Source organism: Orcinus orca, chromosome 6, assembly GCF_937001465.1.
Source record: "Orcinus orca chromosome 6, mOrcOrc1.1, whole genome shotgun sequence".
In the NCBI taxonomy this organism is placed as follows: domain Eukaryota; kingdom Metazoa; phylum Chordata; class Mammalia; order Artiodactyla; family Delphinidae; genus Orcinus; species Orcinus orca.
The window spans coordinates 114,874,528-114,899,362 of NC_064564.1; the positions used below are offsets into that span (position 1 = coordinate 114,874,528).

General features: G+C 57.2%; 1 protein-coding gene across 1 annotated transcript in view; it reads left to right on the forward strand.

Moving 5' to 3' along the window:
* HMCN2 (hemicentin 2) overlaps nt 1-24,835 on the forward strand; it is a 151,608-nt gene that overhangs the window by 77,082 nt on the left and 49,691 nt on the right. The window contains exons 27-52 of the mRNA XM_012532841.3: nt 720-850; nt 1,187-1,334; nt 1,757-1,883; nt 2,710-2,864; nt 3,831-4,109; nt 5,596-5,877; nt 6,237-6,345; nt 6,576-6,745; nt 7,611-7,765; nt 8,206-8,302; nt 8,777-8,872; nt 10,409-10,585; nt 12,198-12,355; nt 13,187-13,310; nt 13,736-13,911; nt 14,947-15,043; nt 15,239-15,358; nt 17,750-17,911; nt 18,747-19,028; nt 20,064-20,231; nt 21,388-21,501; nt 21,934-22,020; nt 22,725-22,916; nt 23,741-23,914; nt 24,039-24,152; nt 24,589-24,731. Of these exons, the coding sequence (XP_012388295.2) occupies nt 720-850; nt 1,187-1,334; nt 1,757-1,883; nt 2,710-2,864; nt 3,831-4,109; nt 5,596-5,877; nt 6,237-6,345; nt 6,576-6,745; nt 7,611-7,765; nt 8,206-8,302; nt 8,777-8,872; nt 10,409-10,585; nt 12,198-12,355; nt 13,187-13,310; nt 13,736-13,911; nt 14,947-15,043; nt 15,239-15,358; nt 17,750-17,911; nt 18,747-19,028; nt 20,064-20,231; nt 21,388-21,501; nt 21,934-22,020; nt 22,725-22,916; nt 23,741-23,914; nt 24,039-24,152; nt 24,589-24,731 (4,037 nt within the window). The remainder of the gene's footprint in view (nt 1-719; nt 851-1,186; nt 1,335-1,756; nt 1,884-2,709; nt 2,865-3,830; nt 4,110-5,595; nt 5,878-6,236; nt 6,346-6,575; nt 6,746-7,610; nt 7,766-8,205; nt 8,303-8,776; nt 8,873-10,408; nt 10,586-12,197; nt 12,356-13,186; nt 13,311-13,735; nt 13,912-14,946; nt 15,044-15,238; nt 15,359-17,749; nt 17,912-18,746; nt 19,029-20,063; nt 20,232-21,387; nt 21,502-21,933; nt 22,021-22,724; nt 22,917-23,740; nt 23,915-24,038; nt 24,153-24,588; nt 24,732-24,835) is intronic.

Consider the following 24,835-nt stretch of genomic DNA (forward strand, 5'->3'; position numbering starts at 1 on the left):
AAGTGGCAGGTTGCATGGGCGTCCCCTTCCCCAGAGAGACCCCCACGGATACAGTGTAAGGAGAAGAACCTGGAACTCCATAAATGGCTCTGAAATGGTCTAGTGAATTTATTTTAGAAGGCTCACTGAGGGCAGATGAGAGTCCCAGAGCCCACCTCCCACTGAAGCTGCTGAAACTACCCAAGGTTCCTCTTCTTCCCTGCAGCAGGAAGAGCTCCCCACAGCTCCCGCCCCTGGTGCTGTGTGCAGGGGAGGGGAGCCCTTCTCCTCAACACGGGCTCATGGAGCGGGTGGAAGAAGCAGTTTTATGGTTCCCGGGAAGTTCGTTTCAAAGACATACCTAGGCCCCATCTTCAGAGATTCTGACTCGGGGCGGGGGAGGGTACCCCCCTAGGTGACCATGACAGCAGTTTGGGTGTACAGCCAGATGGATCCCGGGGGTCCCGCATCTTACAAAGCTGGATGTCAGAGCCCGTAGACAGCTCGGGGGCACGACCAGCGCGAGGTCCCAGGGCGAGGCCGCTGTGGCCATTCCCAGGTCCACGTGGCTCCTGATGGCCACATCAGGGGCTGGGGCGGGCATCCTGGAACCCCAGAATCTGGAGAAGGGCGGGAGTTGGGGCTGCCCGTCCAGGTGGGGAAGAATGCCCCAGGAGGGGTCCGGGTGGCCGTGGCTGTCCTGGGAGGGGGCAGCTCCTCTGCTTTTCCTTGCTCCCAAGTGCCCCCCAGCATCCGGGAGAACGGGCACAGGGCCAACGTGTCAGGCATGGCCGGGCAGTCCCTGACGCTGGAGTGTGATGCAAATGGCTTTCCGGCCCCCGAGGTCACGTGGCTCAAGGATGGGCAGCAGGTGGGTGTCCCCTGGGGTGGATGGGCTGTGGGTGGGATTTGGATAGGGTACAGACCTTCTGGATGGGTTCCTGCATGTGCCAGGTGTGGCGGGGAGGTGTGACAAGTGGCAGGTGTCTTTGGGGATGCACTGGGACTCAGGGCCATGGAAGACCGTGGGCCCACGATGAAGCCTGAGGGGCTGCCTGGTGGAGAGGGCACGGCACCGTTATGGGAATCAGAAACCCTGGGTTCCGGTCACCAACCAGCTCCCTGGGCCTCAGGTTCCTCATTGCTGATGGGGGATGCGGGGTGGCCAGACCCCGCTCACGAGCTCCCTCTGCCCTCTTCTGCCCAGATCCCCGAGGTGGGCAGCCACCGCCTCCTGGACGGGGCCCGGGCCCTCTACTTTCCCAGGATCCAGGAGGGCGATTCTGGCCTCTACTCCTGCAGGGCCGAGAACCAGGCTGGGACTGCGCAGAGGGACTTCGATCTCCTTGTGCTCAGTGAGTGAGGCTGAGCCCTCCCAGCTCCCAAGTGTGTCTGGCCCTGCAACCCCTCGCCTTTTAGGTGGGGCGGGGGAGGGAAACTACCGGCTGGGAGCCGGGGGCATAGAGGGGCGCATGGCAGACCTGGTCCCTGTCTTCACATAACTATGGGGGCAGACATTAGACAATCACATCATTAGCCTTGTAATGACATTATGCATCATGTATGTGCATTACGTGCTATGAAAGAGCGGTGCCAGCAGCTGAGGACGCACAGAGCAGGGGCCGATCCAGCCAGGGGTTTGGGGAGCTTCCCATGAGGGCCGGGTAGGAGAAGGGAAGGGTGACCAGGCAGGGGTCCTGCACGTGCAAAGGCCCTGCAGCAGGCGGGGCTTGTAGGGGTTGAGGATTTTTCTCCCCCCACCCTTTCTCGCCCCCAGTCCCACCTTCCGTGCTTGGAGCCGAGGCCCCTCAGGAGGTGCTGGGCCTGGCTGGTGTAGGGGTGGAGCTGGAGTGCCAGACCTCGGGGGTCCCCACGCCCCAGATGGAATGGACCAAGGATGGGCAGTGAGTGACCCCCGACGGGTAGTGTTGGGGTGGAGCCTCGACCTGGGCTGGTGGAGAGGGCCTCTGGGGAGAGGGAACTCTGCAGGGTTAGAGCTCGACAGGCATTGCACGAGCCAGCCAGGGCCCAGGCAGAGGGCGGTGTGGGGCACATCCACCCCCCAGCCTGAGATCGCCCAGGTGAGACCCTGCTTTCAAATGGCAGGGTTTGCTCCTCACTTAGCCAGCCTTCCTTTCATTTCTAAAACTTTTTCAAAGGCGTTTTTTAAGGTATTTTAAATTTTAAGGAATCAATATGATGTTTACCATTCCAAAGTGCACAATTCAGTACGCTGTGTTCAGTACTAAACACGAGTACATGCACAGTGTTGCACATCCGTCGCCTCTATCTGGTTCTAGAACATTTCATCACCGCCACAGGAGGCCCTATACCCATTAGCACTCACTGCTCTGCTCCTCCCCCGCCCCAGCCCCTGGCAACCACCAACCTCCGTCTCTGTGAATTTCCCTGTATTTCATATGGATTTCATGCAGTCATACGTAGGTCGCCTTTCGTGTCTGGCTTCTTTGACCTAGCGCACAGTGTTCAAGGTTTTTTCATGTTGTAGCAGGTTTCAGTACTTCATCCCTTTTCATGGCTGAATAATATTCCATTGTAGGGATGAACCACTTTTTGTTTATCTGTTTATCCATTGATGGGCCCTTGGGTTGTTGGTACCTGTCAGCGACTGTGAATCTTCCAGGCTTCCGTTTCCCAAGCAGCAGGCTCCCCTCTGTGTAGCCTGCCCCTGCCAGCTGGCCTTACTGACAATCTTGACCATCTTTCCAGACCTGTCCTTCCGGGGGACCCTCGAATCCAGCTGCAGGAGGACGGCCAGGTTCTCAGAATCACCACCAGTCACCTGGGGGATGAAGGGTGGTACCAGTGCGTGGCCTTCAGCCCAGCCGGCCAGCAGGCCAAGGACTTTCAGCTCAGAATCCACTGTGAGCCCAGCCCCTTCCCGGCCCCCACCACGGGCTGCCCACTGCATGGAGGGAAGACGAGGGCACAAACGGGGGCCTATGAGGAGCGAGCACTGGGGGGGCGGCGGGGTGGGGTGGACTGGGAAGAACAGAGGGAATCCGGCCCAATGTTTCCCAGATCCCACTGTCCCCATCTGAGCTTCACAAGTTTTCCTATTCCTGATACCACTCAGGATGATTGTTTAAATCAAGTCCCTTTTCTTTACACCGAAACTCATTTATGTAAAAGGATGCGTAACACATCAAAGGGAAGTAGGAACCAGGGCTGCTTGGCCTTCGTGGGAGGAAGCTGTGAAAGCAAATGCAACCAAAGAGGGATTTTGGAAACCCTTAGGCGTGAGCTGCCTGCATGTGGTAAAAAGGGCAGAGTAGAAAGTTCTAGAAAGGTTATGAACATAGTCGCACCAAACGCACCAAACAACCTTTTCGTTTGTCGTAATCAGGCAGGAAGGAGATTTGGGGAGGGTGTAGCTGTTCTGTTACGAGATGCATGCCCACATGCCCTGAGGGTCAGCTTAGGTACCACCCATGGTGTGTGACCTGCCCCGTAGGAACCCCGGATCCAGTTCGGCCCCTCGTGTTACAGATGGGGGCACTGAGCCCCAGCGAGGGGAAGTGACCTATGCGGGTCATACAGCGAGTCAGAGGCCAAGTGGGGTCCGGAGCCTGACCTGTGGCCCCTCCCCCGCTTTCTGCGCCCCTTGTGATGGCCGGGCCTCCCCCCCACGTCAGCGTGTCCCTGGCTGGTATCTCCTGTCTGTCCCCAGAGCCCCCCGCCCCTCCTCCCACCCCTGCAGTAGAAGCCTGTGACATGTGCGGTGCTTGTGGCCCACAGACAGGTGCATGGGGCTGCAAGGGATGGGACACCAGCCACCTCGGTGCTGGGCAGGCTCCCTGTGATTGCCCCCCGCCCCCCATTGTCCTCAGCACCTCCCACCATCTGGGGCTCCAACGAGACAAGTGAGTTGGCCGTCATGGAGGGCCACCCCATGTGGCTCCTGTGTGAAGCCCGAGGAGTGCCCACGCCTGACATCATCTGGTTCAAGGATGGGGACCCCCTGCTTCCAAGTGCCGGGGCCGTCTACACCAGGGGCGGCCGACAGCTGCATCTGGAGAGGACCCAGGGCTCGGACACTGGCATCTACACCTGCAGGGCCAGCAACCCCGTGGGGGTCATGGAGAAGGCCACCCGGCTGGAGGTTTTCGGTGAGCGGCCCGGGGTCACAGCAGGAGCAGTGGTCAGCTGGGGCGAGTGGTGGGAGGGAGTCTGGGCCGGGATGGCCTCCATCTGGCTCTAAAGGTGGGTGAAGGGAGCAGACAGAGGCCCAGGAAAATGCGAATGAGGGGTTACCCAGGGAGAAGGGTCATCTCAGCTCGTCCAGCCTTCCTCAGGCGGGTGAGGAAACCGATGCCAGGGGAAGGGCCTGTCTCGGGGCCCCAGCGGAGCCGAGTGGAGAATCCAGGTCTCCCCCTCGTGGTTTAGGGCTTCTCAGGAAATTGCGCCCACACCCCCACGACCACAGCTAATAACTAACTGCTCTTAATTAGCCAGGCACTGTGGTCCAGACCCCCTGGGGCTCGTCACAGCACTAGCTAATTTAATCACGGCACAGGGACTAGGGCCCTGGTCCCCCCACTCATGGGTGAGCGTGGTGGGCTCTGGGGCTGGCTCAGGTCACCCCGCTGGGAGGTGAGAGGACCCAGTTCCTACCTCGAGGGTCTGACTTGTGCTCTGTTAACCTCAGCGTTGGCCTGCCTGGAGGGGCTTGGCTCTGAGGACATGTGAAGGACTCAGAGGACAGGGTGTGTGTAGGAGGGCAGGGATGGGTCTGAGCAGATGAAGTTTAGAAGGCAGAGTGCAGCCTGGTGGGGTCATTCTGGTCCCTCTCGAGGAATCAGCTCCGGAGCGCTGGTCCCCAAAGATACAAAGGGCTTGGATGCTGGAGTCCTGGGGACCCCAAAGGGAAGTTGAGGTGTGTGGGGTCTACGGGCAGCAGCCAACTCCGGGATTCTTATTCAGGGATCTGAGAACCTCCTGGAAATGGATGGAAAATGCACGTGTGTGTTTTCATTATATTTTCAGTGGGGCTAGTGACCCAGGCAATGTTGAGAAGCCCATCCCGTTCCCTCATCGCCCCATGTCTCCTGGCAATGACTCTGTGGGCTTAGCAACCTGGGGGCCCTCCCCAAGGGGAAGAGAGAAGCCCCCCCTCTGGCTACCCCCTTGGCCATCACTAGCTGAGTTAGGAGCCCCCAGAGGCCGGGCCGTCTGGGCTAGGGTCTGCTCGCCTCCTCAGGCCAGGGAGGGGACCAGTAGTAGGAGTAGAGGCTCTGGTCTTGGGCTCTGGGGAACCCATCCCTTTGGGTTCAGCAGATCTTGAGACCTACCGTGTGCAGATACTGCAGACGCACAGAGACAAGTGTCGTCCTGCTCAGGCTGAGCTCACGGGGGTCGCAGGGTGTGGAGAGATGATGCAGGCAGTGTGTGTGGGGGGATGGGAATGACACCAAGGGGCAGAGGAGGGAGAGAGTGCTTCCAGCCAGGGCGCCGGGGGAGGCGCCCCGGAGGAGGTGATGTCTGAACAGGGGTTCCAGCTAGTGGAGGGGAGGAGAAGGCATTTCACACGGGTTGGGGTCTGTGAGGGACTTAACCAGGCTGCTGGTCCCTGAGCACCCCCTGCCTCTTCCCTAGTCCCGCCCACCATCGAGGGCGCTGGCGGAGGGCCCCGTGTGGTGAAGGCCGTGGCCGGGAGGCCCTTGGCACTGGAGTGTGTGGCCAGAGGCCACCCACCCCCCACCCTCTCCTGGCACCACGAGGGGCTACCCGTGGCGGAGAGCAATGGGACGTGGCTGGAGGCGGGCGGCGGCATGCTGAGCCTGGAGAGCCTGGGGGAGGCGTCTGGAGGCCTGTACAGCTGCGTGGCCAGCAGCCCCGCCGGGGAGGCCGTGCTGCAGTACTCCGTGGAGGTGCAGGGTGAGCCCAGGCCTGCCCCACCCGAGTCACCTGGGCCGTGGACCCCTCCTCCCACGCCTAGCCTGCTTCTTCCATTTCACGGACACTTCACAGCCATTAACCCTGGATAAGGCAGGGAACAGGGAGACGGGACTCCTGAGCCCTGGGTCTGGTGGGAAGACATTGAATAAACAGACCGATCCTGTGGGGAGGCTGAACTTGGGTCGTCCTAGAAGGCCTTCTGGACGAGGGGCTGTTTATGGGAGTGCTTGAAGGGTGAGGGGAAGCTTGGCCCTGGCTCTGGTGGCACTGGGACTTGGGAGGGCTGTAGGCCGGGATTTCCTCAGCTCCAGACACCCAATGGTGGCCCCTGCCCACAGTGCCCCCGCAGCTCCTGTTGGCTGAAGGCTTGGGCCGGGTGACCACCCTCGTAGGACAGCCCCTGGACCTTCCCTGCCAGGCCTCAGGCTCCCCAGTGCCCGCGATCCAGTGCGTATGGGGTGGTGGAGGCCAGAACTGGGGGGCTGGGGGACAGGCAGAGAGCATGCTTTGGGGGTGGGTGGGGACGGGAGATGCTTCCCCTCCCAGGAGCATGAAGGAGGCCATGGAGCCCGGGACGTGAAGACAGGAGAGAGATGCTGCCTGGCCTCTTGGCCTGCCCTGTTGCCCCTACCTTCTCTAGCCTCAGGCTGACCCGTTCCCCTCCCCACACACCTTAGCTGGCTGCAGAATGGCCGCCCAGCCGAGGAGCTGGCCGGGGTGCAGCTGACCTCGCAGGGGACCACACTGCGCATCGACCACGTGGAGCTGGACCATGCGGGCCTCTTCGCCTGCCAGGCCACCAATGAAGCGGGCACTGCAGGGGCTGAAGTGGAGTTGTCTGTGCACGGTGAGGGCGGCCTGGCGTTCTGGGGCAATGACAGCCCGAGATGCCAGGGTGGGTGAAGCCAGCCTGACAGACATGGGAAGGGCATGGAGCTGGTCTTCTCTGGACAGCATTCCTGGTCTGGACTTGCCAGCTCCCCAAAGAGACACAGGTGTGAGAGGGTGGTCTCAGCTGCTCACCACACTTGTCTACAGGCCTTCGATCCCCTCCCTAGCCTCCCCCTGACCCCAGCTCACTCTCTGTGCTGACCACGCTGAACTTCATTCAACTGTTTAAATACGTTGGCTTTCTTACCTCCAGTCCTGCAAATGCTGTTCCCTCTGCCTGGAACATTCTTCCTCTTTGCCTGATTAGCTCCTCCCTATCTTTCAGGTCTGTCCTAAAAAACACCCCTTCCTCCAGGAAGCCCTCCTTGATTCCACCATGGTTATAATCTGCACTGCCCAGCCTCTCGTGGCCATAACCCCCCACCTACTGTATTGGGATTTCTCGTTTGGCTGTTCATCTCCACTGCCCAGCTTGGGAGCTCTGAGGGCAGCACAGAACTTTCTCTGCTGTGTCCCTGTGCATAGTGCAGTGTGGGACACAGAGTAGATGCTCAGTGCACATACGGATGGATAATGGATGGATGGATGATGGATGGATGGATGATGGATGGGAGAATTTGAAAGGGAAAGACTAGCTCTGCCGGCTCTCAGTCTGGTGCTCTTTACCCTAAGGCCAGGTATCTGGAGGGTTGAGTGGAGGGAAGCTAGAGGCCAGCCCTGCAAGGCCACTCCCTCCCTCCCCAGGCATTGAAGAGGTTTCTGGGTGCCCACAGCACCCCTCCTGACCCTGACTGGGCCTCCCTGCCTCTCCCTCTGCCCAGAGCTCCCGTCGGTGGTCATAGTTGGGGGTGAGAACATCACAGCCCCTTTCCTGCAGCCTGTGACCCTCCAATGTGCAGGGACTGGGGTACCTACCCCAAGCCTCCGCTGGTGGAAGGATGGTGTGGCCCTGGCAGCCTCGGGGGGGAACCTGCAGGTACGTGCAAGGGCCCCAGGGCTGGCAGGCCAACCTTGCACAGGGGGAGGGGCTGCTTTTTAGCGGCCCCGGGGAGCCCAAGCGGAGCTCTGGCAGCCTGGGGGCAGGACAAACAGAGTCCACTCATCCTAGAAATGCTCAGTGGACCTTGGGGTGCTGGGTCTGAAAAAGGAAGGGAGCCCTAAGCCTAGTTGAGGTCCCCGGAGTTTGAGCTCCCAGAGGGGGAAAATGGGGGGAGGAGAGTATCCCCAAGACCAGAGGGATCCCCTGGAATCTGAATGTGTGGCTCAGAACTCCAGCCGGAACCACGCTTGTGCCCCTGCCTCACTTCTCCTGCGCTGGGGTCAGCAACAGCCTGGCCACTTGCCACGTCCGTGTTGCTCTGACCCCAGGCCCCACCCACATCCTGGCACACACCTGCCTTTCCTCCTCTCCACCAGATCGAGAAGGTGGACCTGAGGGACGAAGGCATCTACACTTGTGCTGCCACTAACCTGGCTGGGGAGAGCAGGAGAGACGTGGCGCTCAAGGTGTTGGGTGAGGATGTGGGTGGAGGCGGAGCCTGGACCTGGGGTGGTGGGTGATTGAGGGCCCGCAGGGCTGCCGTGGGGGGTTGGGGACGGCTGGGGGGTTCTAAAATTAATGTCACGTACTTAACTTTAGAAGTAGAAAATCATTTGCTCCGTGGTCGCTTTTGGTTGTTTTCTGCCGGATTTTCAGTGGACAGCCTTGTTCTCATTCATATTTATCTTTGCTTGTTCTCTTCATCTGGGGGCTCATTTAGGTCCTTGTGTATATGGGCAAATCCTTGCCCTTGTCGCTCCTCATGACTGTCTGGGGTCCACCTCCCCGGTGTGTCTGATGCTGGCTGTTCCCGGGGGGTCAGGTGCCTGGGTTGTCCTTGTTGCCCAGCCCACCTTGGGAAGGCTGGGGAAGGGCACTGGGGAGGCTGAGATGAGCCACCCAGAGCCTGTACCCCCTCCAAGCCGGGGCTCTCCTCGTCTCCCCTAGTGCCCCCCAATATCGAGCCAGGCCTGGTCAAAAAGGCAGTGCTGGAAAATGCCTCCGTAAACTTGGAGTGTCTGGCTTCAGGCGTACCCCCTCCTGGTAAGTAAGACCCCTCCTGTTGGCTGAAAGCCACCTCCAGCCAACCCCAGTTCCCATCCAAAGAGGCGGGGCAGTGCCACAGGCACCACTCTGGCTGTGGACAAAGCAGGATGAGATCAGCAGGCCTTCCCCTTCCCTCCCCAGCGTTCCCCTCTTCCTTGTCAACAGCTGTTTATGCAATGCCCATTACATGCCAGTCACTGCCAGGGCCCAGAGCCTTTGCACTGGTGTCTGAAACAAACCTGCCGGGTTTCTGCTGAGTTTGTGGCTTCACGGGGCCGCCCCGGGGCTGGCGGTGAGAAACAGGACCTGGAGGGCCTGGGCCTCTTCTCTAGACCAGCAGTTGAGCAAAGGTCTGGGAGCTACGGCTAGGTGTGGGTGCCCGGCAGACAGGATGGGCCCAGGAAGGGGGTCCGTTTCCTGTCCCCCATCTGAGCCAGCTCAACCCTGCTTTGCCTGGGGTGGTGAGCCCTGGAGGTATTTGCCCTCTGCCATGGGGAAACGCTCTTCTGGGCTGGACCCTGGCAGGAGGTAAGGAAGTTGAAGATACAATCGGTCGTTACTAATTTATTTATTATCTCTTTATTAACTTTATTTTTTAAATTTATTTTTAAATTGAAGTATAGTTGGTTTACAATGTTGTGTTAATTTCTGCTGTACAGCAAAGTGATTCAGTTATACATATATATATATACATTCTTTTTTTATATGCTTTTCCATTATGGTTTATCATAGGATATTGAATATAATTCTCTGTGTTATACAGTAGAACTTTGTTGTTTATCCATTCTACATATGATAGCTTATGTATGCTGACCCCAACCTCCCACTCCGTCCCTCCCCAACCCCCTTTCCCGTGGCAACCACCAGTCTGTTCTCTGTGTCCACGAGTCTGTTTTGTAGATAGGTTCATTTGTGTCATATTTTAGATTCCACATATAAGTGATATCATATGGCATTTGTCTTTCTCTTTCTTACCTCACTTAGTATGCTAATCTCTGGTTCCATCCATGTTGCTGCAAATGGCATTCTTTTGTTCTTTTTTATGGCTGAGTAGTATTCCATTGTGAATATGCACCACATCTTCTTTATCCATTCCTCTGTCGATGGACATTTACGTTGTTTCCATGTCTTGGCTATTGTGAATAGTGCTGCTATGGACATGGGGGCGCATGTAGCTGTTTATAATTGGTCCATATTTATGAGGCTGCTGTTTTGGGGTATACCGTGTTCTCCTCTAAAGATCTCCCTCATGGGTGGTCTCCTGGCAGGGGGAGGACGTGAGGGGCTGGGCTGACTTTGACTCTCCTTGCTCCTGGCTGCCCCAGCCTGCATCCCTCTCTGCCTTCGGTTCCATCTCAGACAACGCCGCCCTGTTCTGCCCCGCCCCCCTTCCTGGAGAACACTGGCTTTCTCCAGTGCCTGAAATAAAGGCACACCATGTGGCCACCCAGGAAACCTCTCCTGGATGCCCATGACACAGGGCACAGTCTGAAGGGCTGGCAGGTACCCTTTCATCTCTCTTCTCTTCACCAGATATCTCCTGGTTCAAGGGCCGCCAGCCTGTCTCTGCCCAGAAGGGAGTGACGGTGTCAGCTGATGGGAGAGTTCTCCTCATTGAGCGAGCCCAGTCTTCTGACGCTGGGAGCTACCGCTGTGTGGCATCCAATGTGGCAGGCAGCACAGAGCTGCAGTATGGCCTACGGGTCAATGGTGAGCTGCCCTGAGACTAAAGGGATCCTTGTCCCCAAAGTTGTCTTCCATCCATTTGTCCCTCAGTCTGTTCATCTATCTGTCGTCCATCCATCCATCCTTCCTTTCATTCATCTTTCCTTCCTTCCATCCATTGATAATTTACCCATCCATTCTTCTATCCATGCATGGAAACACTCAACTGTTCTTCCACTGATCCAACCACCCATCCAGTCCTCTGCCTATCCACCCATCCATCCATCTAACCATCCATTTATTCAAACACCAATTCCTCCATCTATTGAGGACAGGCGTACCTCAGAGATACTGCAGGTTCATTCAGTTCCAGGCCACCACAATAAAGCGAATATCAAAATAAAGCAAGTCACATGAATGTTGTGGTTTCCCATTGCATAGAAAAGTTCTGTCTACACTATACTGTAGTAACTGTGCAGTAGCATTATGTCTAAAGAAAGTACAGACTTTAATTAAAAAGTATTTTATTGCTAAAAAAGGCTGACCATCATCTGAGCCTTTGGTGAGTCGTAGTAGCAACCTCAAAGGTCACTATAACAAATAGAACAGTAAGGGAAAAGTTTGAAATATGGCGAGAATTACCAAAATGTGACGCAGAGACCAGAAGTGAGCCAATGCTGTTGGAAAAATAGCACCGATAGACTTGCGCAAGGCAGGGTTGCCACAAACCTTCCGTTTGTAAAAAAACACAACATCTGCAAAGTGCAGTGAGGCGAAGCACAGTAAAACGAGGTGTGCCTGTACGTGCTCTGGGCAGACCCTGGGGCTGCAGCCCTGAACAAGACGGACCCGGGAGCTTTCAGTCTAGTGGAGGATACAGTAACTGGATACTTACCCAGAGTACTGTTTCATGACGATTGTGATAAGAGCTAGAAAAAGTGAGGTACAACTGAATGCCTGGAACTGGGGCGCTGACCTGGCCTGGGGGGTCCCAGGAGGCATCTTGGAGAGCTGGATGCCTAAACGGAGACCATGTGCCACATGCTAAGGCTATAGAGAATTGGAGAAACTGAAAGGAGGCTGGGGGCTTGGAGCTTACAGAACAGTGAGAGGAGGGGCCAGGGTGGTGCTGGGGACCAGATGGAGGCTGGAGAGATTGGGTCTTTATCCTGACAGCAGTGGGTAGGGAGCTGGACAGGAGGCTGGGACCCTGGGTGTCATGGCTCATGCCTCCCAGATACAGCTGAATCTTCTGACCATTTTCTGCCCACGAGGGGCTGTCTGGAGGCTGATACCTCTGAGTTGGAAAGCAAAACCTGCTCAGGGATTCTCAACCCTGGTTACCCCTACACCATCCCCCTGATAATGACCTCGTGCTGACCAGAAGGCCCAAGTTGAGGTGCTGCTTCTGCCAGTTCCTAGCTGGTCAGCCCTGGGCAGGTGACTTCCCTCTCTGAGCCTCAGTTTCCCATCTGTGGAAGCCTCATGATGGAGTTGGAAGGGTGAGATGAGCAACCTCAAGGACTGTGGAGCGCTGCGCCCATGTTGGGAGTGGCTGTCCCTAAGCTTTTGTTTGTGTGGGTACCCAGCCAGGGGCCCTGCCTGCTTCACCCCCAGCGGGGCTCAGCCTGTGCCCTGTGCCGCCCTCACCCTGCAGTGCCTCCGCGCATCACTCTGCCACCCAGCCTGCCGGGCCCCGTGATGCTCCACAGCCCAGTTCGGCTGACCTGTAACGCCACGGGAGCCCCCAGCCCCATGCTGATGTGGCTGAAGGATGGAAACCCTGTGTCCACTGCAGGGACCTCTGGCCTCCAGGTCAGTAGGGGTGGGTGGCCCTGACTCGCCTCCCGGGTGCCTCAGTAGGTGCTGGGAGCAGAGGTCAGGGCCTGGGAGTGCCGCGGGGAGAGGGAAACAGTGATGGCCCAGGATGGTCGACTGGAGGGAGGAAGGGGAGATGCTGAACGGAGTCTAGAGCCAGGTGGTCTCCAGAAACGTAATGCACACCACCAAGGTGAACCGAATATGTAATTTTAAAATGTCTAGTAGCTGCATTAGGAGGAATAAAAAGAAACAGGTGAAACCAATTTTAATAATGCATTTTAAGGAATTCCCTGGTGGTCCAGTGGTTAGGACTCCTTGCTTCCACTGCAGGGGGCACGGGTTCGATCCCTGGTCGGGGAACTAAGATCCCAAAAGCCCCACAGTGTGGCATACATAAATAAATAAATAAAAGTGTCCTTTGGCTACTTTATTTATTTATAAATAAATAAAAAGTGAATATTAAAAAAAAACTGCTGTATAAAAAATACATTTTAGTTCACCCAGTATATCCAAAAAGTATCATTGGATCACGTGATCAGTATAAGAAATCATTAACCAGACATTTTTGTACAAGCTCTTTGAAATCAGTCGTGCATCTTACACTTGGGAACCAGCCCTATCTCAAGGGCTCCCGAGCCATAGCCCCACTCCAGGGGACTCTTTCCCGGGACAGATGTTATTCCCCACCAGCCAGCAGAGGTCCTGGGGTCTGGGTAGAGCTCAGGGTTCCTCTGCATTGTGGCGGGCCCCGGGGGTCTGGGACAAGCTGCCCGCTGTGCCTGCTAGCAGGGCCGGACCTCACGTGGACTTCCTTCTGGGCCACAGGTCTTCCCTGGGGGCCGGGTCCTCACGCTGGCCAGTGCCCGGGCTTCCGACTCCGGCAGCTACTCCTGCGTCGCCGTGAATGCGGTGGGCGAGGACCGCCGGGACATCATCCTACATGTCCACGGTGAGTGTCAGGCCCTGGACTTTGCCGGGTGCAGGCCGGCGGCTCAAGAAGGTGGGGCTGGGGCATCCCCGGGGGTTGGATGTGGGAGGTCTGGCCTGGGACTGTGTCTGCCTTCATGTAGGGGTCAGTTGGACCCCCAGAGCCCCTCCTAGAGTGTGAACTCCCCTGTTGTGGACAGGTGGGCGGGTGGGCCCTTTCCTCAGTGGTAACATCTGGTACAACTAAAGTACAAAATCATATTCAGACTATTGACGTTGTTATAATGCACCATCCTCTTCAGGTTTGGGGGCCTCCTCTGAAGGTCATCAAGGGGAGGACGAGAGGGCTGCAGCTCAGGGGGTGGGCCCTCGTCCTAACGGTGACTTCCCATCCCTGGTGGTTGCTCCCGGCTGCTGAGACAGCCCCTGCCCCTCCCCCTCCCGCAGTGCCCCCAAGCATCCTTGGAGAAGAGCTGAATGTGTCCGTCGTGGCCAACGAGTCAGTGGCCCTGGAGTGCCAGAGCCACGCTGTGCCCCCTCCCGTGCTGAGCTGGCGGAAGGACGGCCGCCCCCTGGAGCCCCGGCCTGGCATCCGCCTCTCCGCAGACAAGGCCTTGCTGGAGGTGTGCGGCCTCCCAGGCCACCAAGGGGGCCCCCACTGTGAGCAGAGCTGAGCCCTGAACAGGGCGGGCTGAGGTGCCCCCGTGAGCATCAGTTCAGCTCACTGTGACCTGCAGGCCCCTCCAGTCCCAGGACCCATCAGAGCTGCTTCCAGCCGAACAGGGATGGAGAGCGAAGCCCCAGGACTGAGCCCTCAGTGGCGGGCGGGGGGGCACTTTCCTCAGGACCCCCACGAGTTTTTCACTCCTTGTTCGAAAGCCTCCTTGCCTTTGGGCATTTAAGGCCCTTCATCTGACCCGGCAAGGCAGGGGTTAACTAGGGTCAGGGCCTCTGGAGTCACAGCCTGGATTTAAAGTTTAGCTCCACGTCTCCGGACTACTGCCCCGTTGGGCGGTCGTGTTCTCACCACCCTGGCCTCTGCTCTCTCACCTGTGAGCACCTGTTGCCTTTCTTCTGGGGTGGCTGGGAGAGTCCTAGAGAACGCCTGTGAGGCCCCACCTGCCCCAGAGCACAGCTCGTCCATGTCAGCGGCGGGAGGGACGTACCTCTCCAAGGCGCGGGGAGAACCCTCCACTCCAGCCTGTTCCTCTTTCTCCCACCCCTCTACATCTTGTGATGTGATCATCCCCAACTCTGAGCCCCTTTCTTTGGTTTCCTCTGCCTGGAATACTGCCCCCTCCTTCCCTTCATTCTGCAAAGCCAAAGCCTAGCTCCCTCACCCCCCTAGGTCAGGATCTGACCCCTGAGGACAGGGTCCCCTCCGCCTCCTCCTTGGAACAGCACTGGGCTGTGGATGTGAAGTGGGGTGAGGCTGGCAGGGCCACCATTTGTGCCCGGTCCATTTCAGGCCACCAAGGCCCTGGCTTCCAGAAACTTCCCGGTACAAGAGGTGCAGCAGGTGCTACCACTGCTCCGTGGTTCCGGGTGGGAGGGGGGACTCAGCAACGTAAAGTGACATGCCCAAGGTCACACAGTCTGTCCGGGCGTAATCCCATCTGTGCCGCCCCCGCTGATGGGTTGTTTTTGCTCTCGGCCAGGTGGACAGAGCCGGGGTGGCGGACGCAGGCCGCTATACCTGCGAGGCGCGGAACCAGGCAGGCTGCTCGGAGAAACACTACAACCTAAATGTCTGGGGTGAGGTTCTCCTGGGCTGGGCTGGGGTCCCTCCCCCTGCCCCTGTGAGGGCTGGCTCTCAAGCCCTGGGGTTGGGGCTGCCTTGAGTGGGCTCTAGGATACAGCCCTCCTCCACCCCACCCTCTCCCCCACGGGGCCCCTTTCTTACCCCAGCCCACAACTTCCTGCCCACCTCACCTCCTCTGTTTCACTCAGTCCCTCCAGTGTTCCCCTCACCAGAGCCTCGCACCCTGACTGTGACCGAGGGGCACCCCGCCAGGCTGTCCTGCGAATGTTGGGGCGCCCCCTTCCCCAAGATCTCCTGGAGGAAGGACGGTAGGATGGCTGACCTCGCCCAGCCCTACCCTCGTTGCCCCACCCAAGGAGGCTGCTCCCTGCCCTCGCTGGGTGCCCCCATTCTAGCTGAGTTGGAGGTGGGTGGGCTTACAGCCCTAGGGGGTGTGGGTGCTGGTGACAGAAGGCCCTGCAGCCCCTCCTCAGCCAATGAGAGCTGGATTGATCCTCAGGCCTCACTTCAGATGTCTCTTCTTCCAGGAAGCCCTCCCTGACCTCCACCCCAGTCTAGGCTTCCTTGACGCCACCCCTGTATGTTAGCTCATCATATTACCCACCTTAGTCCTTCAATGTCTGCTTCTCCGTGAGCCCGTGAGCCCTGGGAGGCACTGTCTGGGAATTCAGCAGTGGCTAAGACAGTGCCCGGTACAAAACAGGTGCTCAATAAATATTTGGAATTCATTTATTTAATCAGTATTTGTTGAGAGCCTCTCGTACCAGGCCCCATTCTAGGTGCTGGACGTATGGCAGTGGATTGAGGCAGTCAGATAATAAATGAGAAGTTAATATAGGCCTACCTCGTTTTATTGTACTTTGCTTTACTGAGTTTCGCAGATGTCATGTTTTTTATAAATTGAAGGTTTATGGCAACCCTGCCTCCAGCAAGTCTATTGGTACTATTTTCCCAACATTTTCCAGCATTTGCTCACTTTGGGTCTCTGTCCCATTTTGATAATTCTCCCAATATTTATAACTTTTTCATTATTATATTTATGTTTGTTATGGTGGTCTGTGATTAGTGATCTTTGATATTACTATTGAAGAAAGATTATGGCTTGCTGAAGGCTCAGATGATGGTTAGCATTTTAAAGTATTTTTCATTAAGTTATGTACGTTGTGTTTTTAAACATAATAGTGCACACTTAATAGACTAAACATAATTTTTGTATGCACTGGGAAACCAAAAAATCACGTGACTCACTTTATTTCGATATATGCTTTTTGCATTTGTCTGGAACTGAACCTATGATATCTCCGAGGTATGCCTGTAAATGACTTAATACCTGACATGATAAGTGCTATGGAGAAAAATAAAAGCCAGGAAAGGGGAGAAGTCGTGAGGGGGGAGGGAGGTGGGATTTGCAATTTTAAGTTGGGTGGCCAGGGACATTTGACCAAGCAGATGTGGAGAAGGTGAGGGATGGGCATGAGGATATTGTAGGGAAAAGCATTCCAGGCAGAGGTGATGGCAGGTGCAAAGGCCCTGGGGCAGGGATGAACCAAGCATGTTTGAAGAACAGCTAAGAGGCCAGTGGGGCTGGAGCAGATTCAGCAAGGGGACGGTACCAGGCGATGGTCACCTGTGCGATGGGGGTGGATCAAAGGCTGTAAGGATCTCAGCTTTTACCTTTAGTGACATGGGGCTTCTGGAGGGGTCTGGTTTGTGCTCTAGATGGTTCCTACCAGCATGATGAGAATAGAGCATTGGGAGCAAGGGTGGGAGCAGAATGGCCAGTAAGGGGGCTCCTGCAGGGACTCTGGGCAAGAGATGCTGGCACGTGGACTAGGTGGGTATCCATGAGGTGTTGGGAGGGGGCCGTAGTCTCGATGCATTTCAAAGGTGGTGCTGGCCGGATTTTCTGACGGCTGGGATAGGGGGCTAAGAAGAAGGAGGGGTCGGGGATGACTTCTGGCCTGGTAGTCAGGAGAGTGATTCTGCCATCACCCAGATGGAGAGGCTGCAAGGGCAGGTCTGGGAAGAGAGGTCTGGACTAAGAATAAATCCCAAAGTGACAAGACAAGTCGAGATCACCAGGGGAGAGAGCGCGGACAGAGAATAGTATGTAAGAGCGAGGAAGGATGTCATGTGGCCACCTAGTCTCCTCCCACTGCAGGGACACATGCTGATGGATGGCCAGAGCCCAGAGGGCCGCTCTGCTGTGAACAGGTGCAGGATGTTGGAAGTTAGTGTTTAATCCAGTGCCCCTTGGTTTACAAAATCCTTCCCTGCATCGGGGTCTCCTTGCTGCCAGGTGTGCCAGCTGCTTGGTCTCCCTCCCCCACCTGTGTAGCTAGATGGATGGGTCATTCATTCGATAGCCTTCACTGAGCGCTATTATATGCCAGGCCCCAGAGAACCTCTAAGGATCCCAGGGGGAAAGTGAGGCAGGGTCTGCCGTCCAGGACAGCCCACGCCAGGGCAGGATTCGGACGTGCCACCTGCAGGCTTATCTGTGTTGGGGAGAGGCTCAGTGTTATGGGAGCTCAGAGTGGGTTCCGGGATCAGATTTGGTGCTCAGGGAAGGCTTCCTGGTGGAGGTGACATCTAAGTGGGCACCTGACGCATGAGCAGGAGCTGGCCAGGATGGATGGGAGGACAAGTACTCGAGATGGAAGGACCAAGGACCAGGGGCTTCTTTCTCATGCATCCAGGTCAGCCTCTGCCCATGGACGGGGCCGGCCTTGGGCAGGTGTCAGCTGTGGGGCGGCTGCTGTATCTAGCACAGGCCCAGCCGGCCCAGGAGGGAACGTACACCTGTGAGTGCAGCAACGTGGCCGGGAATAGCAGCCGGGACCAGCAACTGGAGGTGCTTGGTGAGTCAGGCTGGGACGACCTGAACCAGGCGGAAGGGGCCAGATGGGGCCCAAAGGGCGGGCAGCCAGGTGCCCTGGCAGGGCAGACCTCACCCCAAAACAGGGCTGATGAGAGCACTGTCCTGTTACCCCTTAGCTCTCTGGCCTTTCAACTGCCCCCTACCCCCAGCCAGCTTCTTACAGCTCCTGACCTCAGCGTGAGAGAGGGGGCAGCGTGATCCCAAGAAGCCCCCAATGGTCCAGAGGGGGAAAAAAACACAGCTTGGAACAGTTGGAAACTAAAGAAATGTAAAATTGATATGAAGCTCCTATATGTGATGGAAACGTAAGTCTCCATCTACGTGTCCTGCCGGGATGAAATTACATATCTCAACCTTGTAAAAATCATTCTAGAAAATAAAACCAAAAAAATGCTGTTCAGCATCTTGGGGAGAACCCCACCTGTGGAATAATCCCTCACCCTCGGCCAGTCCTAACAGCTGTTTAAGTTCCGGGAAGCCTCTGGTTTCTAAGGAAGAAAGCCCCTCACAAATCTTCAGGGCTGTTCTGTGAGCTCGTTATCCGAACGGCGGGCCTTCCTGTGATTCACAGGGTGTGGGAGAGGGGGCCATGGGGTACTTTTCTGACCCCATTATACAGATGCAAAGTGGAGGCCCAGAGAGGCGAGGTCACCTGGCTGAGGTCACCTGGCTGAGGTCACCTGGCTAAGGTCACACAGCCAGCGAAGGACATGGAAGAACACAGGCCAAATGGAGGCGAGCCCAGAGCCTGGCATGTGGCGCGTGTTTGGTGCCCGGCGGCCCACTTTCCCTGACGTGCTTTCTCCCCATGCCAGTTCCCCCTCAGATCGCGGGCCCCCGGGAGCCCCACACACAGGTGTCCGTGGTCCAGGACGAGGAGGCCACTCTGGAATGCAACGCCACAGGGAAACCCCCGCCCAGGGTGACATGGGAGCGGGACGGCGAGCCAGTGGGGGCCGAGCCTGGCCTGCGGCTGCAGAGCCAGGGTCAGAGGCTGCACGTGGAGCGGGCTCGGGCTGTCCACGCCGGGCGCTACAGCTGCATGGCTGAGAACGTGGCCGGGAGGGCCGAGAGGAGGTTTTCGCTCTCTGTGCTGGGTGAGGACCTGCGACCTGCTGGAGGAGGGCAGGAAGGGAACCAGACTGGAGAAGGCTGCTTCCGTCCCCAAGCTGTGCTCCTGGGGCCACCCCCTTGTTCTGCCAGGAGTCGGACCCCTCTGGGTAGGGCTCCTGTTGGAAGAAGCTGCAAACACTGCTTTCAAAATCAGGACTGGTTCCAAATGGCCCTCATTTCCCTCCTCCCTGTCTCCCGTGTTTGCTGTTCCCCTCCTCTGTTCCGGGCATTCTTTATCCTGCATGACTCGTATGTGAGGGGGGAATTCAGGGGTCCCCGAGAGATCAGGAAGATCCTGACCACTGTCCTGGGAAGTCAGGGCAGCTTCCTGTAGGAGGTGACCTTTTAGCTGAAATGCAAAGGCTGAGTAGGGGTTCGTCGGGAGCCGGGGTGAGAGGAAGAGTGCCAGGCATAGGGAACAGACTCTGCAGAGGGCTGGGGCACGTTCACGGGGGCTAGAAGAGCCTTGTGCTTCCAATCTCTTACTGAGCTCCTACTGCATGCCTCAGGGTGGAGGCAGGGAGTGGAGAGAGACAAGGAGGGAGAGGTGGGCAGGGGTCCTTTAGGGAGGACCCTCTCATGTCTCCATCATTGCTGGGATCCCCAGCCTCGCCCACCTATCCCTGCCTGATAGGGTGTGGCTTCCTTTCTGAATGGAACTCTGCTCTGTGGATTTAGGGACCCATCTGGTGTTCCCCTTTGCTCTAACTCCCGTCTCGTTTGCTCAGTCTTTGCTCCGTGCCAGGCCGTGTGCTGAGCACTCTACACATGTCCTTGTCGGATTCTCCTGGCATTCCAACGAGGGGTCGGGGAAACTGGGGCCCAAGCCTGTTACCAAAGCCCAGCCCGTGGCCATCACTCACGCCCTTCAGCGGGAGCAGCTCTGATCTTGTCGCTTCTGCTCCTCAGGCTTCCCTGACTGGGGGGCGGGGGTCCTCGGCGAGGGCATTGGTGGGGAGACAAGCAGGAGCGTACAGCCCCCGTCTGCATCCTGAATGTGGCTTCTTCTCTGTGTCTAGTGCCCCCAGAGCTCACTGGGGACTTGGACCCACTGACCAATGTCACGGCTGTGTTGCACAGCCCCTTGACGCTGCTCTGTCAAGCCACAGGCATCCCGCCTCCAGGGGTCCTCTGGTTCCGAGGGGAGGAACCCATCAGCCCTGGGCAGGACACCTACCTCTTGGCAGGTAAGGTGCCGGTCAGGGGAGTATCTGGTTATCGGGTCTGGCCCTCTGCCTCTGTCCATCACATGCCTGTGACCTCTGATCCTGCACTGCCAGGCTTGGTTGGGATAACCGTTTTAGCTGTTGGGCCCCCGAGAGTGCACCCAAAAACACTGGTCAGGTGAGGTGCTCCAGGGAAAAAAAATCAGATTTAAATAAGTTTGGAAAAGGCTTCCTGTTCTGCTCTCCTGGAGACTCACAGTGACCATCTGTATAGTCAAGGTTCTGATAAGTCCTGCGGAAAAAAATTCTCACGGCACCTATGAAACATAGCATGGAACGGTAACAAACTTTGGGAAATGCTGATCTAAGCACTTTCTCCTTTGAATATTCATCTTCCTCACACAGTTGGTTTGTGATGGTTCTTGCTGGAATACAAATGGGGAAACTGAGGCCCAAGAGGCAATATCCCATCAGAATCTTTCAGGGACTTCCAGGCCCCCTGAAGCTCAGCCTCAATGACCCGTCAGTTGTTCCATGCAGCCAAAGCTGGGATGGTATATAAGTTTCCCCTTGTGCCCCACTTCTAAGCACTTGGTGGGGGCCGCCAGATTCAGTGTGATGATATGAATTCAGAGACTGCATCTGGGCCCAGCAGAAAGGAGAGTGGCGATCAATTAGTGATGTCTGCCCTGGGTGCAAGAATAGCAGTGATGATGTGTATCTACCTCCTTGGGCTGGTCTTAGGAGATCCTTGCATTCCTCTGAGAGGAGCTGGTTCACCTCTGAGAGGTCCTTGGGAGAAGGTGGCCTTTTACCAGGTCCATCAGAGTCGAATGAGGATTCTGATCTGAGCCAGGACTACATAAACCATTGCTGTCCTTTTAGCCCCAGCCAACCCACAGAAGAGAGGGTAGCCAGGTGACAGATCCTTCTTACTAGAACAGGGTCCTCAAGTCTACCCTGGTGTAGGTCTAATGTCCAGGGGGCTCCATCTATCTGTTTAACCCTCCTGGGCCTCAGTTTACCCGTCTGAGGAATGGAACATTGTGGGAGGCAGATACCTATACCTCTAAACATAATGCCTGGCGTGCTCCTCTTCCTGGCGGGCAGCCTGGGCTCAGCTTGGGACAGAAGGCTGCTCATAGCTGTGCGTGGAGCCCACTCCCCCCCTCCCCAGGTGGCTGGATGCTGAAGATGACCCGGGCCCAGGAGCGAGACAGAGGCCTCTACTCGTGCCTGGCAAGCAATGAGGCTGGGGAGGTGCGGAGGAACTTCAGCGTGGAGGTCCTGGGTATGTCACCGCCCCATTCTCGTGGGCACCCACCAATCCTTTCCCTCCGGCCTGGGAGCTTCTGGAGGTGGGGTCTGGCACCAGCAGGAGGGAGAAGCCAAGCCTTGTTTTCTTTGCCTCATCAGCAACCTCTTCTCTGAGGCTGCCATAGAACTTTCCAGAAACAGCTGGAACTAACCCCAGATGAAAGGGGGAAAAGATTTTCAATACCACCCAACTGCCTTCCTCTGATCAGGGCCTTCTCCCAGAGGCACTGGTACTTCCCTCAGCCAGCTGCTGAGGGTTAGGGTTGGGGCTTATTAAACTCACAGCCCCATGGAGGCAGGCGTGAGGGGATGGGGAAATGGAAGAGAGGTACCATGGGCTCTTAGATTCCTGCTCCGTGGTTGTTCAGCGTGGTCAGTTAGTGTCTGTCTTCCCTGCTTCTCCCAGTTCCTCCCAGTATCGAGAACGAGGACCTGGAGGAGGCAATCAAGGTTCCCGAGGGGCAGACGGCTCGCCTGACGTGCAATGTCACGGGTAAGGGACACACGCAGTGAACTGGAAGAAGGGTGAGAGGCAGCTCTGAGAAAGAGGGGGACCCCGGAGATCTGGGCTGCCTGCCCCCAGCCCTACTGCTCCCCACGGAGGGTCTCTCACCATCTTGGCCTTTGCACTCTCTGTGCCTCTGCCCCAAACACTCTTCCCTACTCATCTGACTGCAGAGCTCAGCTTCCAGGACCCTCCACAAGGAGTCCTTGGCCGACCCTCTGGGCCCATGGGCTCCTACAAGTCCCAGTACTCCCCTATCCCAGCACTGACCACACTGGACCATAGTGGCCTTGTGATACCTGTGTACCCCAGCCAAGCTCTGAGCTCCCTGAGGACCAAGGGCTGCCTTGTCACCATGGTTCCCCCAGTGCCCAGCAGAGTAGGCTCCCATTAATGCTTGTGGGCTGGGAGAGATGGATGCATGGATGGATGGGTGGATGGATGGAAGGGATAACTTGCCTTTCTGTCCTGCCTGCCTGTACCAAGCCACTCCTGCCCACAACCTGGGTAAGGAAAAGGCAATCAAACCACGTAGGAAAGGGCCCAGGCCAGGCCTGGTGGCTGCTTCTGTGTCTTGCCCTGTTACATGGGCCTCTGGACTAAGGTGGAGAATGGATGTCCCCTAACCCATCTTGGAGCAGCCTCTGACCTCTTGTTTGGAGCATTTCACTTGCCTCTCCCTCTGCATACAGGCCACCCACAGCCCAAGGTCACATGGTTCAAAGATGGCAGGCCCCTGGCTGGCGGAGATGCCCACCGCATCTCTCCAGATGGAGCCCTCCTGCAGGTCCTCCAGGCCAACCTGTCTAGTGCAGGCCACTACTCCTGTATCGCGGCCAACGTCATAGGAGAGAAGACCAAACATTTCCAGCTTAGCGTCCTGGGTAAGTGCTAAGCATCTTCTGGCCGCCATCGGTGCCGGCAGGCTGGTACCAAGGTGACCAGCTCCTTACAGACAGCTTCCCACAAAGCACTTTACTATTTTTTCTTCCACGTCAACAACAACAACAATAATAATAACAGCCCTATAGGCTGAACCTCTGCCATGGGCCAGGCATTTGCACAGGCCTGATTAGCTGAATCTTTTCAACAACCCTGGGAGGTGGGAGATGTGCTTGTCCCCATGTCAACAATGAAGCCCTGAGGCTTAGAGAGGTGACAAGACTCCAGGCCCCAGGGTCGGGGCTCACACCCAGGCAGGCAGTCTCCCAAGGGCCGTCAGCATGAACTGTCTCGTTAGGAGAAACAGGGGTCTAGAAGTTAAGAGGAGCACAGATCTGTTTCTTAAAATGCTGTTGGTAAAAGGGAGGGTCCCCAGCGAGAGCTGAGAGAGAAAATGTGGAGACCAATGAAAGCAGAGCCATCCCTACCTCTGCTCAGAGAGTGGTAACAATTGGAACCACAAACAGAATTGAGAAGGCTCTGGTTAAATGAGTAGATTCTGGACGTTAAGAGACTATTGGGGAAACTGAGGCACAACTGACCAGCTTCCCCTATGGTGTTGCTTAGTGATGGGGAGCCTGGGCTCTGGGTCACCCAGGCCTGAATTCAAGCGTGGCCACACGGTGCGTGGCTCCTCTGAGCCTCAGTTTCCCCTCTGTGCGATGCAAGTAGCAAAAGCCAAGCACCAGGGTCTGAGGCTCTTCTGGGTCCTTGGGCCCAGGGTGGGGGATCTCCGTTCACGAGCACACTCCCTGCCCCACCGCAGTGGTTCCCACCATCCTGGGAGTGAGCGAGGACGGTGCTGACGAGGAGGTGACCGTGACCATCAACAACCCCGTCTCCCTGATCTGCGAGGCGCTGGCCTTTCCCTCCCCCACCATCACCTGGATGAAGGATGGGGCCCCGTTTGAGGGCTTGAACAACGTCCAGCTGCTCCCAGGTGATGCCCTCGGGGTGGAGAGGAGGGAGACAGGGGGCAGGTGACGCGTCATCGGGCTGGGTCAGAGGAAGGGAGCCTAAGTGAATGCCTGGGGGTGGCCCGCTGCCCCCCGCCCCCCAAGCAGGCACCCACGGGCTGCAGATCCTGAACGCCCAGAAGGAAGACGCAGGCCAGTACACCTGCGTGGTCACCAACGAGCTTGGCGAGGCCATGAAGAGCTACCGCGTGGAAGTCCTCAGTGAGTCAGGGACCCTCCAGGGCACCAGTCGGGTGCCCTCTGATGGTCACTGGCCAGCCAGGGCCGGCTCAGTCATTTTAGGGCCGAGGACCTAGGAGGAGGGAACCAGTGAGCTAGGACTTGGGCCACGTGGACGCCCAGAGCCACACCAGTCCTGGCTTCCTTCTGCCACTCACACTGTGGTACAACCAGAGACCCCACAACTTGAGACCTGGTACCCCCAAGAGAGCTCCCAGAGGTCACCCCAGGAATCCCCCCACCTCAGACCTGACCTGTCCTGTAACCATCTCTCCCCAGGAGCGGGTGGGTTTCCAGAGTCCCTCCACTCTCAGAGAGCCAACACCCCGTTTCTGGGACAGACCCGGGGCCAGGGGGAGCGCAGGGTCTCAGCACCTCTTCTGCGGGCCTGCTCCTCAGACTGCTTTGTGGTTTTCAGTTCCCCCTTCCATCTCCAAAGATGACCCCTCCGGGGAGGTCGTCGTGAAGGAAGTGAAGTCCAAGGTCAATAGTACCTTGACCCTGGAGTGCGAGTGCTGGGCCACGCCCCCACCCACCATCAACTGGTACAAAGACGGACGGGTGAGCCCGGGACACCCTGGCGGCCTCAGGCTCTCAGTCTGGTCCCCCTCGTCTGCTTGGAAGCTTCCAGAAAAGGCAGTCAAGGCATCAGGCCCCAGAGCTGG